The sequence below is a fragment of the Cordyceps javanica genome, chromosome 3, assembly GCF_051103115.1.
Source record: "Cordyceps javanica chromosome 3, complete sequence".
Taxonomy (NCBI): domain Eukaryota; kingdom Fungi; phylum Ascomycota; class Sordariomycetes; order Hypocreales; family Cordycipitaceae; genus Cordyceps; species Cordyceps javanica.
The window spans coordinates 3,289,082-3,305,991 of record NC_139297.1 but is presented as its reverse complement, the minus strand read 5'-3'; the positions used below and the strand labels follow the sequence as shown (position 1 = coordinate 3,305,991).

At 56.6% G+C, this 16,910-nt stretch overlaps 5 protein-coding genes across 5 annotated transcripts; 1 reads left to right on the top strand and 4 right to left on the bottom strand.

The window, feature by feature from the left end:
- Positions 1-152: 152 nt before the first annotated feature.
- On the bottom strand, positions 153-1,753 carry V2A60_005195 (uncharacterized protein; the record flags this gene model as incomplete). Its single annotated transcript, XM_083256508.1, has 2 exons — positions 153-1,480; positions 1,558-1,753. The coding sequence occupies 2 exons, from the start codon at positions 1,751-1,753 to the stop codon at positions 153-155; spliced, it is 1,524 nt and encodes a 507-aa protein (XP_083112634.1).
- Positions 1,754-2,455: 702 nt separating this feature from the next.
- V2A60_005194 (Ccc1 family) lies at positions 2,456-3,751 on the bottom strand (the record flags this gene model as incomplete). The annotated part of the gene is made up of 3 exons (XM_083256507.1): positions 2,456-3,343; positions 3,400-3,452; positions 3,703-3,751. 3 exons carry the CDS (start codon positions 3,749-3,751, stop codon positions 2,456-2,458), a joined length of 990 nt encoding a protein of 329 aa, XP_083112633.1.
- Positions 3,752-4,776: 1,025 nt separating this feature from the next.
- V2A60_005193 (phosphoesterase family-domain-containing protein) lies at positions 4,777-6,144 on the bottom strand (the record flags this gene model as incomplete). The annotated part of the gene is made up of 2 exons (XM_083256506.1): positions 4,777-5,807; positions 5,910-6,144. The coding sequence occupies 2 exons, from the start codon at positions 6,142-6,144 to the stop codon at positions 4,777-4,779; spliced, it is 1,266 nt and encodes a 421-aa protein (XP_083112632.1).
- A 2,498-nt stretch (positions 6,145-8,642) lies between these two features.
- V2A60_005192 (multicopper oxidase-domain-containing protein) lies at positions 8,643-10,676 on the top strand (the record flags this gene model as incomplete). Its single annotated transcript, XM_083256505.1, has 1 exon — positions 8,643-10,676. The coding sequence occupies one exon, from the start codon at positions 8,643-8,645 to the stop codon at positions 10,674-10,676; it is 2,034 nt and encodes a 677-aa protein (XP_083112631.1).
- Positions 10,677-12,006: 1,330 nt separating this feature from the next.
- V2A60_005191 (Zn(II)2Cys6 transcription factor domain-containing protein) lies at positions 12,007-15,062 on the bottom strand (the record flags this gene model as incomplete). The annotated part of the gene is made up of 2 exons (XM_083256504.1): positions 12,007-13,410; positions 14,178-15,062. 2 exons carry the CDS (start codon positions 15,060-15,062, stop codon positions 12,007-12,009), a joined length of 2,289 nt encoding a protein of 762 aa, XP_083112630.1.
- Between the last annotated feature and the right edge of the window lie 1,848 nt (positions 15,063-16,910).

Here is a 16,910-nt window from a genome sequence, read left to right as displayed (position 1 = left end):
CTAGAAGAGAGAAAACTTGAGTTTTCTCCATTATTTGTACGTTGAATGTTTCTACATGATATTGATACAAGCCGTCCAATCCGCGCGATATTGTGCACAACAGGCCGCGCGTGTGCACACACAATCACACGCCCTATCCCCTGTCAAATTGCTCAGGACACCTTGGCACCGGTTGTCCCCGCGGCCTGGTCCATGAGGAAGCCCTTGAGTGCCGACAGGCCGTTGACGGCGCGCAGGCCGAGCGATCGAAGGGGCACGAGCGGCCCGCTGTCGACCGAGTAGAGCTTGTGCAGCTTGTCGCAGACGCCGAGGACGACGTGGTTGGCGGCGTAGCGCTCGGCGTTGTACGGCTCGAGGGCCATCTGCGCGCCGAGGTCTTGGCCGTGGCGGACCGCGTAGCGGATGGTCTCGGCGAGGCTGCGGACGTCGGCCTGGCCCTGGTTGAGCCCCTGGCCGGCGAGCGGGTGGATGGTGTGGGCGGCGTCGCCGACGAGCGCGACGCGCTCCCCGACGTAGGTGTCGGCGTGGCGCAGCTTGAGCGGGAACGAGGCCACGCTGCCGTCCTGGACGGCGACGGCGGCCTGCGGCACGGCGCGCGCGTCAAACGGCGTGTGCTGCGTGCGCCAGGCCAGCTCCGCCTCGTGCTGGCCCGCGCCGCCGCCGGGCAGCGTGTGCATGTAGGCGACGTCGACGGGGGGCAGGCGGAACGCGGCGTTGACGAGGGCGACAAAGTCGCGAGGGGGGAGCCCCTTGAGGACGGCGGCGTTGTCCGGCGTCGTCGACCAGACGAGCGTGGCGTACCGGCCCGGCATGGGCAGCATGGCGACGGGTCCCGTGGGGAGGAAGCGCTGGTACGCCGTCTTGGTGTCGGCGCCGCCCCAGCCCTCGCCCTCGAGCTCGAGCGTGGCGACGACGCCGTGCCGGCCGTAGTCCCAGCCGCGGGCCTCGATGCCGGCAAAGGCCCGCACGGGGCTGTTGGCGCCGTCGGCGCCCACGAGCAGCCGCGCGGCGAGCGACTGCCCGCCGGAGAGGTGCACGACGGGCCACCCGCGCAGGTCCAGGTCCTCCGACTCCTCCCCGAGCGTGATTCCCTCGACGCGCGAGCCGTCGAGGACCGTGACGCCGCCGAGCTCCCGCAGGCGCTTCATCAGGCCGGACGTGGTGTTGAGGTTCTCCGTCATGTACGCTAGCGTGCTGCCGCCCTGCTGTCCGCTGCCGCCGCCTGCGCGGTGCTGCCAGTCAAACTCGATGCGCGCGCCGCTGACGCCGTCCCAGACCTGCATCTCCTGGAACGCCTGGATGCGGCCGCGCTGCATGTGCGGCCAGGCGCCAATCTCGTTGAGGAAGTGCGCCGACGAGGGCGTCAGCGAGCTGCAGCGGTTCGAGTACTGCGTCGGCGGGAGGGAAAAGGACGCGACCTTGGACAGGTCCTGGGCCTCGACGAGGGCCACGCGGAGGTGTGCGGTGACGGGGTGGGAGCCTATTGTCGCGCAGAAAAGCGGACGTTAGCAGACTGAACGGGGACTGTAATGGGGCGGGGGGAAGTCTGTCCCGTACGAAGAGCTGTGAGAAGACTCAGGCCGGCGGGGCCGCCACCGACGCAGACGACGTCGTAAATGTCCTGAGAGGAAGAAGAGGGCGGTGCTGGTGATGCTGCGGCAGAGTAGGCGCGGCGCGAGGCGGGCGTCAGGCGTCGGGAGCATCCGCGGCACACGAATCGGGAGCTCGGCGAAACGACGCGGGCAACAGGCATGGTTGACGGCAAGCAAGGGCGTTAAGTTCTCGCGGCCAATTGGTTCGATCTGATTTTGTCCGACGTTGAACGCGAGAGAGAGCTTTGCACGATGAGCGGCTCTTCGGGACGGGAGAATAGGTGGATCGTACCTTTTTTGGTGGGGCATCACGCCAGACGCTCATCGACGCTGCTCAACCTGGCGCTTGTACTGCGGCAGAGATCTTGTGAGGCGGAAATGGTCGTTAAAGGATCATGGCTACGGATCGAGAAGAAATCTAGTTTCCCGGCTTCTTATTGTAAATATGTGGTGTTTGTTGCAACCCATGTGGCTGCATCATCTTGCCATGTGCAGTCCAATCATGCCAGGAACTCATTGGTGCTTCTAAAAGAGCATGTACCTACCTACATATGAGAGGATGGTAGCGCAAGTGAATATACTGCGGCATGATGACCTGCATATTGTTGGTTTTTTTTTTCTGGACTATTTCGATTGAACCGGCTGTTGTAGACTGTATATATTTTTATATCGTTATTTATAAACTGTATATACACATGCACATACGTAAATATACTATAGGGAAAGTAGGTAAAGTCAAGACATTCCACCACTCTCAAGCAAAAACGCCTTTCCAAGTAAACGCCATTCCATGCTATGACGATGCATTCATCACTATTCCTCATGCACAAGCCCTTCTATTTGTGAAGCCCCATACTTGCGTGTCAAGGTGCTTCCGTGACGGACCCCAAGAGGTGAACGCACGCCACCGAGGCCGCAGCCGCAATGCTACCGAGGGCCAGCATCTGCAGACCCGACCAGAGGCACTGCTTCCACCGGACGCCCTCGCCACCCAGCGCCCACTTCTTGCCGGCGCCAAAGGACAACAGTGCCATCAGGCACAGGCCGATGCTCCACCGCAGGCCAAGGCCTACGGTGGCAGCGAAAAAGTACGGCAGCAGCGGGATGGCGCCACCGATGGCGTAGCCAAGCGCGATGGAAAGGCCCGAGGCGACGGGCCAGATGGGCAGCGGCGCGTCGACGGCGTTCCCGCCGCCGGCGAGGTCGTCGTTGTGCGTCTCGATGCCGGCGGCGGCGCGTTCCAGGCCGCCGGGCTGCCCGCGGAGTGTGGCGACAATGTTGGCAGCCGTCGTCGCCGACAGGCAGAGCGGCTCGAGGTGACAAAGGACGAGCTGCTCATGGGCGGAGTGGTCGCCCTTTTCACGCGAGGCGGCGTCCTCTCCGTCGTCGCTGTGGGAGCCACGGTGGCGGAGCATGCCGCGGAGCTCCTCCACGTCGCCACCGTTGCCGGACGAGGGCGGCGCGGGCAGCTCGTCGAGGGCGGAGAGGTAGCCGCCGATGCCCATGCTGATGCTGCCGGCGCAGAGGTCGGCGAGCCCAGCGTAGATGACGGTGTCGGCCTTGCCGAGCGAGCTGAGGCCCGCGGTGAGGGCAAAGGGCACCGTCAGGCCATCTGAGAAGCCGAGAGTGAAGTCGGACAGGAACCGCGTGAGGCTGGGGCTCTTGGAGAGGGACATGGCGAGCGAGAGTGCGTCGTCTGCGGGGGTCGTGGTGATTTGTGTAGGAGGACTGCAGCCGCTGTTGAGAGGCGACTATCGCGGGTTCAATTAAATTGACGAAATCGGATTGAGCTGGCCGGATCTTGTACAGTGTCTGGCGTAGTCTGCAGATGTGTCTCCAAGGATGACTTCTCATCAAAGACTGACAAGCAAAGCACCAGTCAGTCGGCGGCCCGTGATGTTTGCTAGCACGGGCTGGGTTGGTCGCAGCGGCTTTGTCCACAAAACGAGCACAATACTCCCAATTCGCCCGGGACAGGGGCGAAAACTGGAAGTTGTGTTGAAAATGAAGCAAGGGTGAAGATTGTGAAGAAGGAAAGAAAGAAAGTGAAGAGGTCGACAAGATCCAAACGATAACCAGAGCGCGTCCTGTCTCAACGGGCGCTACATACCAGTAGTTGCCGGCAGGTTGAGCGGACGGTCTGCAACCGTGGCCCACATGACGGAGGAGTGAAGTGGTATTGGATGCAGAGTCCGGCCCGTCGTCGACGTGGAGGGGGGTGCAGATGATGGGAAAAGTCTCGGTGGACGAATGAACCACCGGCCCGCGCAGATGAGGGCTATTGTGAGATGGCTGACACTAACAACTGGCCCATGGGACCGCGGCGCATGAGGCCCTGCACAGGACTACTTTTTTTTTTTTTTTTTTTTTTTTTTGCGTGACCGCGCGGTGCCGAATCTGGAAGGTCCTTTTTTTTTTGGCAAGCAGGGGTATCGATGATCCGGTTGGTGGGCAGGAAAAAAAAGAGGGAGTGATTGCGGTAGATTTTTCCCCGTCCTCATCTTCTTCCCTTTTGTTTCCGGTCTTCTTCATGCTGCCATCACTCTTCGGCTTGACTTGCCATAATTTGCCGTGGTCGGCCGCCGGCACGGGCGGGGGAGAGGGGGCTGTTGCTCTTTGACGAACAAAAGAATATCAACGAGTGAGCCGCAAACCCTCCCCACGTGCGTGTTGAGATGGCTTAGGAATGGCGAGGACATGATTCGGAGCCCTCTTCAAGCCACCTGTTTGCCCATCTACAGGGGTTGGAGAAGAACAGGGTGGAGAGCGCAAAAAGCGAGCCACTAGGCGGATCAGCCGACGCCACCGGGTGCACGCAGGCCGGGGGCGAAAGTGTGGGTGGGTATTGTGTTAGCATGACAACATGATACCAATAGTATTAGTGAAGAGAATAGAAAAGAATGCACAGCGGAACTGGTCCATATTTGCAGTATTATCAATATTCAGATCTTGGGATGGGCGTATGAGCGGGTAATGAGTAACAGGTAACAAGTCAGCACTGAAGGAAATAGTAATCTATTCTATCATCAGATCCAACCATGCAAAATTGTATTGCCACATGCAAAACCCATGAATAAAAAACACACAGCTATATCTATTTATGCTATTTACAATCTAGCGTGTTCTCCAACACACAACATGTTATTTTGCAGCAACAGCGGCAGCAAATACTTGGAAATTGCGCTTAATTCTTGGAGGGCTCGTAACCCTTGGGAGGGTGCAGGCCGTCGGGCACCTCGACCGTGTCCTCGTAGTAGGTGGGCGCCTGGCTGTTGGCCCAAATCTCCTTGACGCGGGGGTGAATCTTGCGGCCGTTGGCGGCGTCGTCGAGCTTGAGGTTGGGGGCGGGGAAGCGCTTGTTGCCGCCGGCGGTGCTGAACTGGCCGGCCTGGGAGAAGTTGAAGTACATGGAATGCAGCTGCTCGGGCGAGGACCACTTGCGCAGCTTGTCGCCCGTCTTGGCCGCCACCATCTGGTAGACGTTGGCGCCGACGTCCCAGCGGCCGAGCGTGGGCAGGTCCCAGTTGGCCGAGGCGGTGGCAATTTCCGAGTAGTGGTTGTAAAAGTTGTCGTCGGTGGTGCCGACGAGCTCCTTGGGGACGGCGTCGCCGATGAGGACGCCGAGGATCTGGTTGCGGTTGGCGTACGTCTCGTTCTCGTCAAAGGTGATGAGGACGAGCGTGTTCTTCATGAAGTTCTTGTTGTCGAGCAGGGGCTCGAGAAAGGTGCGGCACCAGGCGCCGGCGGTGGTGACGTCGGTGTCGTGGCCGTCCGAGGTCATGTTTGGGGTGATGAACATCCACTGGGGCAGCTTGTCGGCGGCGAGATCCTGGTGGAAGACGGAACGGGACGTGTCAATCATGGAGAGGTTCTTGATCTGAGACAAGCGGCTTTCCCAGTGGACGACCGAGTCGTGCATGATGGCGGGGTTGTGCTTGCGGACGTAGTCGTTCTTGCCGTTTTTCTGGTTCTTGAAGCCCATGCCCTCGAAGCCCGAGTAGGGCATGTCCTCCTGGTAGTGACCCCAAGAGATGCCGCGGTACTCGAGCAGGTCGATGACGGTGGAGATGTTGCGGGGGGCGCGGATGAAGTTGTCGTTTTGCATGCCAAAGTAGTCGCCGGCGATGGAGGCCATGTAGTTGGGCTGGGACGGGTGAGTGACGGCAAAGTAGTTGCTAAGAAGGATGCCCTTTTTGGCGAAGAAGTTGAAGTTGGCTGTCAAAAGAAGAGAGAGAGAAAGAGTTAGCGATACTGGTAGATTTGCATTGTTGAGAAACCAACAAGAGGGGACAGGGGAGCAATGGCGCGGTCACGTACGATCACCAATGGACTTGTCGTAGTTTTGGTTCTCAAAGTAGATGATGACGAGACGGTCAAAGGCCTTTCCGGGGACGTTGCTGGTCGGGCTGGACGTCTTGGCCGTGGCGGCGGCGGCGGCGACGTCCTGGACGCCGGTGGCCGTATAGCGAGTCTCCCAGTTGGCGCCGCAACTCTTGCCGGCGACGGCGAGGCCTGTCAGGGCGGCGAGGACGCCGACGATTTGGAAGCGCATTGTGAGGACCGCGGGGGATGATTTCGACGGGAAGAGGAAGAGGGAAGAGGGAGAGGGAAGAGGAGGAAATGCGTTGATACACTCGAGGACAATGCAACGGTAAGAAAACGGGCGGCCGGGGGTGGGTGGACAGTCGCTTATTAGATTTATTAAAGCCGTGATGTTGTGCGTCAACGTCAGCTTTGGTAGGCCGGGTGCGGCTGCAGGTATAAAGCAGGTTGGAGACTCGGGGCAAAGTCCCACACCAGGATGGAATGGCTAGGCTATGTACGGAGTAAGTAGCTAGTACTGATGAGTGTATAATAAATTATTGTCCCGAATCCATGGGCAGCGGACAAGCACCTCGTGGCTTGGCTGGTCAGACGAAATGCGCGGGCCTTGACTGGTCCTGTGGGTGGCTAACACTGGTGCGTGGTGGCGGTTCCCACCGGACAAGTTTAAAGATTCGGTATCTGGCGGGCGAGGAGCGATGATGGTGTAGCCGGCCGGCTGGAGAAGAGAAGAGTGAAGAAATGCTGATGGTGATGAATGGCGTATCATGTTGAGCACTTTTGTATTGTTGTCCTTGTCTTTGGCTGTCCCGTTTGTCTGTCAGCCCTGTGATGTGCAATCAGTAGCGTTTGATTCGGTCCAGTGAGCACGCTGAGGGCCTGAAAGCAGAGTACCAGTGCTATTTGTTCAAACTGGTACGCTAAATATACTTATCAATACTGATTAGCTGGCAATGGTGCCGAGTTTCTATGTACTTGCCAGCTCCGTACTATTCTACTCAGTAGTACTCAGTATAAAAAAGTAGGTAAGTACCTAATGGGCGGTCCGCGAGAATTGATGCAGCAGTGATGCTTACTTAGTAACCTCGAGCAAGGGTCCCCCAGCCAAGAAATACTGCCATCCCACTTCCTCCACTTCCTCCACTGTCTCTCCACTGCCTCCACTCGCCCACTCAACAAGACAAACTTACATTGAACCATCTTGCCGTCTCACAGAGCCCACTGCCTGCACGTGCTGTAGGCGACACACCTTTTGTGGCTTTGCCTCGTCGTCCATTTTCCGCATCAAGCACAGCTTAGATAAACGAGAAAGAAAAAAAAAAGAAAAAAGGAGAGGCAAAAAGAATTTTCTGCAAGCCTGTCTGCCAAGTTTACTGATACGATTGATTCCCTTTGCGTATCGCCCCTGTGCCGTTCTTCCGGACGCCTCGCCGGCCATCGACCCCGAAGCTACACCGGGCTCAACTCAGCCACCAAGCAAGGAGGGAGGGAGTGAGCAAGGGAGGCTCTTTCAGTACTGGTAACTTAGTGAATGGCAACTCAACAAGCAGGTCGCCGGCCAGACACGCATAAACGGACGACTCATCTGCTCGCCTTGCACCAACGACCGCTACCTTGCACCAGCTAAGCCGAGCCGCCCTCGCAGCGTGCGAGTACCCGGTCAAATCCGGGGATACGCGGTATTTTCGACCTGTCTGTTGCCCCTTCTTCACTCCCGCATCTGCATAGATGCCTTGCTTCCCCCGTCTTTCCACACTCTTCCCCCCCCTGGGCCACACATGTCCGTGGCGGCGGTCGTGGCTGCAGCCCATCCGTCGGCCACCTGAGAGCAGCACGAGGGAAGGCTTCGACTCCCAACGTTGCCAAGTGGTGCGATCCGATTGATCGACTGTCCCTGTCCAGCAAGACGAATTTTCTGCCCGTCGACACGCTCGTAGTTTGCAATACCAGCGCTCTCTGTGGACCGTAGCAGGTAACTTACGCTCGGATCTATTTCTGGCATAAGTACTTACAATGACTACTTAACTTGGCGCCCAGCCGGCAACTACCGCGCGCCATCGAATCAGGCCAAGAAAATCAGGCAAAGGCTTTGGGACAGGGGAGCAAGGATCTGCCGAAATATAAACAGAGCAATCCGTACTTACCAGTACTCAGTACTAAAAGTACTTGTAGCATATAGCGCCAAGCCATCAGCGCCGCGCCAAATAATGACACTACATGACTACTTAGTAACATGCAAAGTCTCGATAACCTGGGCAACTAACTGCCTTGCTCAGTATCTACAATGGGGAGACAAATGTAGCTACCTAGATCAGTACCTCCAATACCTGGCAACACAGCTGCCACCTTGGATCCCCCCCCCCTCCTCCCCTCCGTCCCATGCCCCATCCCCCCACCAAAGAGCATCCAGCCAGTCCAATGTAGGAAGGACTCAAGGGGCCTCAAAGGTCTGCACCAATCTCTCCCCACCAAAAAGTCAGCTGCAGCCTGCACCCCGCGACCCCGGCCAACATACCAACCATACCTACCTACCCAAGCCAAGGTATGTAATTGCGTCTCTATCTTTGCCGCCTGTCTAGGCACTTTGCCTCATCGCATCGCAGCGCAGCGCATCGTCTTGCTTCGCCTGACCGACAAGTCTCATTCGTCAGTTCTGCTCTCCTCGCCGAAGCCGCAGAGCATCGCATACAGGAGCATGCAGTACCCTTCACCCTCCAACAGGCTGCCATGAGTAACCTCCCCCATCAGCCACGCCATGATGGCCTGCCCTATGCATGGAATCACAACCGCCCTCGCCGCGCGTTCTGGTCTTGCTGGCAGATGGCTTTTTTCTTCCTCGTCTTCGTCGTGACGATATTCGGCCTCTCTCTCATCCCTTTCGGCATCTCCTACACCGATACTCCTCCAAGCAGCAGCCATGGCCACGACGACGAGCATCAGACTCAGGACACCCATCCTGCCGAGGAGCCTCACCTTGAGATGCCCTCTAGTCCCCGCCTGAGAGACCCTTCAGAGTACATCCTCGACATGGCATGGGACTTTGGCGCCGCTCCAACCACCCGCGAATACAATTGGACCATCACCAACGCCGACCTCAACCCGGACGGCGTCTACCGGCCCATGTATCTCATCAATAATCAGTTCCCCGGTCCTCTCGTCGAATGCAACGACGGTGACACCATTGTCGTCCACGTCAATAACCAGGCTGTCAACTCCACCGCCATTCACTTTCACGGCCTCTTCCAAAACGGCTCCAACTTCATGGACGGCACCGTCGGCGTCACCCAGTGCCCAATCGCACCCAGATCTTCCTTTACGTACACCTTTACAATCAGCGGCCAGTCCGGCACATACTGGTATCATGCGCACCATAGTGCCCAGGCCTCCGACGGCCTACTTGGCCCCGTCGTCATCCACGCCAAAGACGAGCGCACAACGCTGCAGGAGCTCGACTACGCCTCGGACCGCATTGTCATGGTCCAGGACCACTACCACAACCTCACCTCGGAGCTGCTTATGGACTACCTCCAACCAGACATGGAAAATGACGAACCTGTCCCCGACAACGCCCTCGTCAACGGGCGCGGCGTCCGCGACTGCGCCGACTTTCCCGGCTGGCGCTGCGATGCCGCCAACGTCGCCCGTCCCGTCTTTGACCTGGCCGCCAACCAGCGCCACCGGCTGCGCGTCATCAACGTCGGCGCCTTTGCCGAGTTCCAGATCCAATTCGACGAGCATCCCTTTTACGTGACCGAAGTCGACGGCACCGATGTTCACCCAGAGCCCTTCCACAGGCTCAACATTATGCCCGCGCAACGGTACAGCGTCATCCTCGAAACCAACGTGACCACCGCCGAAACCTTTTGGATGCGCGCCCGCATGGTCACGCACTGCTTCACGACCGAGAACGAGCGTCTCGTTCCCGAGCTGCACTCCGTCATCCGCTACCGGTCCTCAGAGGACGCTCCTCTGCCGGCCGACGCCGTCGCCACCGCCGAGCCCACCAGCAAGGAGTGGCCCGAGGCCATCGAGGTCATCTGCCGCGACCTCAATGTCAGCGCCCTGCAGCCCGTCGTCGCGCAGTCTCCGCCGCCCGCCGATGAGTTCGTCTTTCTGCGCGCCAATTTCATGATTGGCGACTGGGCTCTCGCCCGTGGCTTCTTCAACACTTCCACCTGGCACGCCAACGCCACCCACCCATCCTTGCACCGCTACCTCGACGGCATGAGAGCCGCCCCCGCTGCCGACACCGGCTCGTCTCAGCCATCCGCCGCCATGGCTGTCAACGACAAGATATTTGACCCGGAGCGCGACTACGTCCTCGAGACGACGGGCGCACGCACCATTGACCTGGCCATCAACAACTTTGACGACGGCTCCCACCCGTTCCACCTCCACGGGCACAAGTTCTTCGTCCTCGTCCAGGGCGAGACGGGCTATCCGCCGGAACGCCAACAGTGGCCCGCGTACCTGGCAGAGCACAACCTCCTGGCGAATCCCGTGCGCCGCGACACCGTCACCGTCGAGGGCTACGGTTGGGTCATTATCCGCGTCGTCCTCGACAACCCCGGCCTGTGGGCCCTGCACTGCCACAACACCTGGCACGCCGAGTCGGGCATGGTGATGCAGTTCCTCGTCGGCAGCGACGCCGTGAGACGGTGGACGGTGGACGAGACGCAGCGCGAGCTGTGCGCGAGAGACGGCGTCATGACGGGCATGCGTCCGTCGGATGACCTCTGGTTCGGCCAGATCACCCGATGAGTTTGTTTGGTTGGTAATCCTGTAGGTTGGCTGGAGCACGCATATATAGTTTTGTATATAGACATTGTATAAAGCATCACCCCCTTTCTCCCCTACAAACACACGCACATACACACATACACACACACATATATATATACAACCAATGCTCATGGTACACATTTACAAGTCCACGAACCTATCGTACGATGGCCCTGAGCTGTTTTATCAAGACGGCTCTTTCAAGTCAGGCACGTGGAAGGATTCGCGCGTCCGACCACGCAAACAAAACTCTGCCGATTACTCCATCACTGCGATTCTTTATAAATGGTCGGGCCATATCATATATATATATATCTCTCTCTCTTTCTCTCTCTGCTTCTTTCCTTCGTCCTCGTCATCGCACCTTGACCGGCCTTGATGGCCAGCTGTCTCGCAGGCATTGATCAGCCCCTCCGTCTCTCCCTGACTGCTGCTCCATGATCATTACCCTGTCTTGCCGCTTTATATACATGCCTTTGAGCCCTTGGGTAAGACGGTGGGGGGTTAGTTCTCAAGTCTATCTTCTCTCGGCAGTCTTAAGCTTCTACCTCATCATCGTGGTGTTGACCCATAGCTACGCTGAACCGACTGTGAGTCAACGTACGCGATATTCCGATTCCTCAGTGACTTTTTTTTATATGCTTCGAAAATCCGCACAAATCTTTTTCACTCGTTACCCTTGCCGTGCTGCGCATTCTGAGGATCTCATGCACAGCGCCAACAAGTTACGGTTTACATGTGTCGAGTCTTGGCCAGACATGATCCAAAAGGCCCTTGATGACAATTAATATTCTCTATATAGTCTGTGAAAGTAGTCATCCTCTAGCAATTTGTTGCTCTCTTGCTTTCTATTGTAGACCTGTAAACGCCAGCTACTTGCTTTGATAACAAAACGAAAACGAAAATCCAGCGACTTTTAAAAGATGGCACTAGGCAAGTTCCCATGCACTTCCCCTTCTCTATGATTTGTCTCCTTCTCCAACCCTGAGCGCCGATGACAAAGAGGTAGTATAATTTAACAACAAGTGTGAAGAAAAAAACAGAAAAAAGGGAATGGGCCCTTATTCAGGACAGAATCTGATGAAACTCCTTACACAATCTTTCCAACAATTACGTTTGCCCTTTTGTTTCTTTCTTCTCAGAGCAAACAAATCCTGCACCATCCGTGCGAGGTCAATGGTGAGGAGGGGATATAATAAAAAAAATATAAAAACGCCGGAATGCTGAATGCTTCTTCAAGGCAAAAGTACAAGTCTTGCGGGCGTCCGTAGACTCTCGCAGTAGGTGTGTATAACATGGATCGCGCAAATCACGATCTTCTCGCAATGTTGACCCCGGGATTCACAAACGCTCGGCATGCAATGTCACTAATCCGCCGAACAACGTTTGTGGTGCCGCCTGTCACCTGCGCTTCATCCATGATGAACTTGGACGCGACCGCTAGCCGATTCTTCGGGTCCGTCTCGTCGAGATGCTGCGGTACAGAGGTCCCGTAGTTTGGTCCAAAGTTCGGGGAGAGGTGGCGGACCACGGCAATAGAGTAGAGCACGTCGCGGTTCTCGCGTGCATCGAGCAAACGACGCATCCTGCCCAGAACCTCTTCGCGGGCTTGCTGGGCTTGAGGCGATTCAGGGTTGTCACGGTGCCGGATGAAATCGGCCAGGTTGTACCAAAAGTCAAATTGACGCGTCTTCTGAACGTCCGAATCGGCTACCGGAGGTGATAGTGGATTGTTTGGGAGATACTCGCCGCACAGCAACGTATCCACCACCAGCAACCGGCTCCGGGCTTCGGCGCTGTCACCTTCCGGGGGCAGATTAACACGGATGGACGCGTTGCCACGCTCTGGGGTTTGGAAGGCAGTGCATGCAAGCTCCCAGACGATTCGTGTTTCCAGGATGCCCGAATACGCCATTTGCGTATGATCATTGGCTTTGACAGCTTCGAGAACCTTGAGAAAAGACGCCATCTGCTCTAGCAACGGAGGGTGCTTGGGAAAGGACATGATGCCATTCTCGGCAAAATAGTACCAGGTAGTCTCGAAAAAAGCGGCGAGCGCAGTTGCATACATTTCGTGATAGACCTTGGTGATTTCGCTGAAAGTCTCCTCACTGGCGGGAACTTGAGGCGGGGTGGGTGTAGGGCCCAGAGAGTCGATGATCTGGTGGATTCTCATCTTGGAGGCTGAAACAGGTGTGAGTTTTTGATACTCGGTCGAGGTTACCACAAGAGAGGAGCGATTGTGCTCACCTGGTTCTGGTAGCCTATGATCAGGTCGAGAGTTTGCGGTGTGGTCAACGTGTCGAGCTGGGTCAAAGGCAGAAGCAGGCTGGTATGGCCTTGAAGTGGGATTAGCGCCGGAGGGATAGTCGTATCGAGAGTCGGCCGCCGCAGATGTTGCCGGGTGGGTGGTGGTGACTGGGGTCGATTGATAGACTGTGTTGGGAGTCGGGCTGGCAGTGGCAGCTGGGGAGGTAGAGGATGCGTAAGACGTCGGAAGGATTGACGGCTGGGAAGCGTACGAGTTGAGCGGGCGGCCGTTGCCGGCGGCTGAGCCAGGAGAATTTGATGAAGGGAGCGATGCAGTAGGTGAGGGTGCCGGCTGAATGGAACCCGGCTGAGCTGCTGGCTGCTGGCGGAAGATGGGGTCGTAGCCGAGACAGTCGCGTTTCGACTTTTTGCAGTTGTTGCACGTGGGGTGAGCCTCGTCGCACTAGAATGAAAAAATGCCAGCGAGAGGCGGCGCAAGTCAGTATGAGTCGTTGGAGCAATGTAAAAGAAGAAGGAAATGAGGCTAATGAGGGGAAGATGTTCAGGATTGCTGTTATGCATCGCGCATTGTCCAGTGCAATGGGCTGCAGGTTTCTTTTGGTGGGGAGCTCCAGCTGTTGGTGGCGCCCCATCTGCTGACTGATGACAGCCCCAGTAGGCTAACACATTGGACGACATGGCTTGACAGACGCGGCAACAGCGCCAGCGTCGCTGGCCAAACAAAGGTTATATCATGACCAAAATAGAGCCGTTACCGTTACTAGCGTGAGATTGCAGACAATCACGCATAGTTGTGTCACGGTGCGGCTTGTCAGGTTTGAGGGACTGCGTCTCGGGTCGATCAAATCCTTGGACGGACCAGGGCCTCAAGACTCCACTCGGAGTGCCAGGTCGACGCATTCAGAAAAAGGATGCGGCACGGGCAAAGTAAAGACTATCGGACGATGACGACGTAGGGCACATGTCATTGAATCGATGTGAATGGAGAGTTATCGTGGGTATTGCCAACTTGCCTTGATTCTTCGTTTTCTGCAAGTCAGGCAGCCCGTCTTGGTTCGACGCTTGATTTCCTAGAATGGGCGCATGGTCAGCTCGTTGGTCAAGGGAGCAGGAGGGGACCAGAGGGCGAGCCAGGAACGGCAGACGGCCAACGTGCCGTCAAGCGTCACATCTGGCCAACGGAGGGTGTGAAGCAAGCAATGAACCAACCTTTTTAGAGCCTCTTGTCCCTGGCAGGCGAGGATCGTGGGGCAGAGGGTAGCGAGAAAGCTCGGAGTGTAACCCATATCCTGGCGTAGCACCGACAGTAGCCTGGGCGTAGTACGACTGGCCGGAAGGAGATGCGGGCTGTAGAGGTCCGCCGATGGCGTGCGGATGGGAGGCCGACTGCGGCTGCTGCTGAGTCAGGGCGTCGATGGTGCGCATGCTAGGCAGCGTGACGGCGTTGGGCCCATTGCTGTGGACGGGCCGCTGAACATCGGGGGTCTGCGAGGTTGCAATGGTCGAGTAGGAGGCAAATTGAGTCGTAGGGTTCGCCGAGGGCGGAGGAGCTGCAGCGGCCGTGGAGGGAGCTGGGGGCAGCTGGGGTTGTGAATCGGCAGGGTAGCCGGAGGGACGTGAGGAGGGAGACGGGTGCGAGGCAGCGGGAACAGCAGCTTGGCGGCCGAGGAGCGTGAGATGATTGGACATGTCGGTGTCGGCAGAGGCCGAAGAAGTATGCGCCGCTCCTGTACCGTTGAGGTGACTGGGAGGAGTAGCTTCAGCGGTCAGAGCAGGCGTATCAGGTATCGCGGTCGGGCTCGTGATTGCGGCGGCAGTAGCAGTAGGGGTGTTGGTAGCGATAACGGCGGTAGGAGCAGGGAGAGCTGCATCAGTCGATGTCGAAGAGGCAGAGACAGCCGGCTCGAGGCCAGAGCTGGTCGGGGGCGGTCGGGAGGCCTGAGGGGCGGACGTGTGAGGCTCTGCAGCAGTAGCAGGAGAAGGAGAGGGAGCAGGAGGAGGAGGACCGGCGGCAGCAAGAGTCGACGATGCCGGAGCAGTGGAGGTGGTCACGGTACCAGCATCGCCGTCACTCGCTGGATTGTCGGGCGCCATTCCTGGCCAGGGTCTGGGATGCGTGTGTTTTTTTTTTTTTTTGGCTGGATTAAAATGAGAAGCCTGTTATGGAGCCAAGTTTCGACATGGGCGAAAAAGCAAGAGGGCCTGTCTCTAGAAACACTAGAGCAACACCACCCAAAAAAAAGTCGAGAGGGGAGAGAGAGGAGAGAGACTCGGGGAAGGGAACGTTGGACGACAGCGCAAATGACAAATTGAAATGGGAAAACAAAAGCGAAGGAAAGAAAGAAAGAACGTCTAGAAATAAAAATACGGAAAAGGCACGATCGGGGGCCCTTGGGCCGATGGGCCGGTGCAAGGGGGGGGTTTTGGCGAGATGGCTAATGCCGGCGTTGGTTTCGGTGTGGGATAGTTGCGATGGCGATGTCAAAGCAAAGAGAAGGGGGAAAGGAAGAAAATAAAGAATTAAAAAAAAAAGAAAGAAACAAAGAGCACCTGGAGAAAGCAGTAGAGGTACAAAGCTGCGGCGCCGCCACAACAAGTTCCGGACTTGGCAAGAGGTAGCCCTTTTCTCTCTTTTTTTTTTTTTTTTTTTCCTTTCCTTTACTTTTTTTCTTTTTTGGCTTGGTCTAATAAAGTCAGTTTGTATTCTCGGGCCTGTCAAGAGTAGCTAGCTAGCTACCTAGGTACTTACTACTTACTCAATAACAAGGCGACAGGTACGTCACCATTAGTACTTATTGTATTCGTACTGATGCTGCTTAATAGGTAAATATCCAGGTAAAGAGGCGCTTGCTACTTACCTACCTACTACTTATTGCTTACTTACCTGCCTACCTACCTACCTACCTAGGTAAGTAGACAAGTACTTTTATAGGGCAGTATCGTAAGGTATTGAACAAGGGAAATGTACGAATAGCTGACCGTCATTACGTGCTTATTCACAGCCCAACCAATGGCTTATGATACGGTCTTGCTGCGCGCTTGTCAGCAGAGTCTCCCTTGCTTTCTTTCATTTTCTACTGCCCTTTCTTTTCTTTTTTTCTTTCTGTTTTTTTTTTTTTTGCCCTCGGTCAAGTTGAGGATAGTCGCAAACGAACAAAGCACCACCACCACCACCACCACAACGCCAGAGTAAACAGTACTTATAAGTAACCAGGTATCCTACCTACCTACCTACCTACCTACCCCTCCATGTGCTGATATATTACCAGTAATAAGGAACCCCGGATAGCTGTCTTGGCTGCCCATCTTGACTTCTCATCTATCAGTAGCTACCGTCGAATGGGATCTCGCCGCTTCCGGCACATGTGTGCAGGCCTGTTGGGCCGTTAGTCATGTACAGAACCAGATTGACCCAAGGGAGAAGACGCGCAGGCCAGCGGGGTCCATGATGGTTTGGAGAATTGGGGGAATGGGTTCGCTGGACCGAGCAGTAATCAACCTCTCATCGGTACGAATAGTTCCGGCAAGTATCAGCGCCCGCGTACCGATCGGCAGTACGGAGTACCGATGGCCAGTACCGATGAGTAGTACTTACCGACGGTCAGGTAACAGCATCAGCGGTTCCGCGGCCAGTCATGAGAGAGAGAGACTCGAGAGACATCCAGGCCTCCGGGTCTCCTTGTGTCCAGCCGTCCAGCTGTTCCGGCCTCCCGTCCTCCAGGCAAATCCGCATGTGCGGCGCATGCACGTCCCCGGCCAATCATCTGCTACGTGCCTCCTTCGGAGCCCTTTTCCGACAGGGAGGGCGAGTGCAGCTCGACTGTATCCGTAAAGGCGTGCTACCCGGGTTGCATCACCGTCTCCAGGTGCAGGGAGGGAACCAAAATCGAATAAAGTCTGCGGCAACGGTAAGCAAGCTCGCTTCAAATCAATAACCATCCC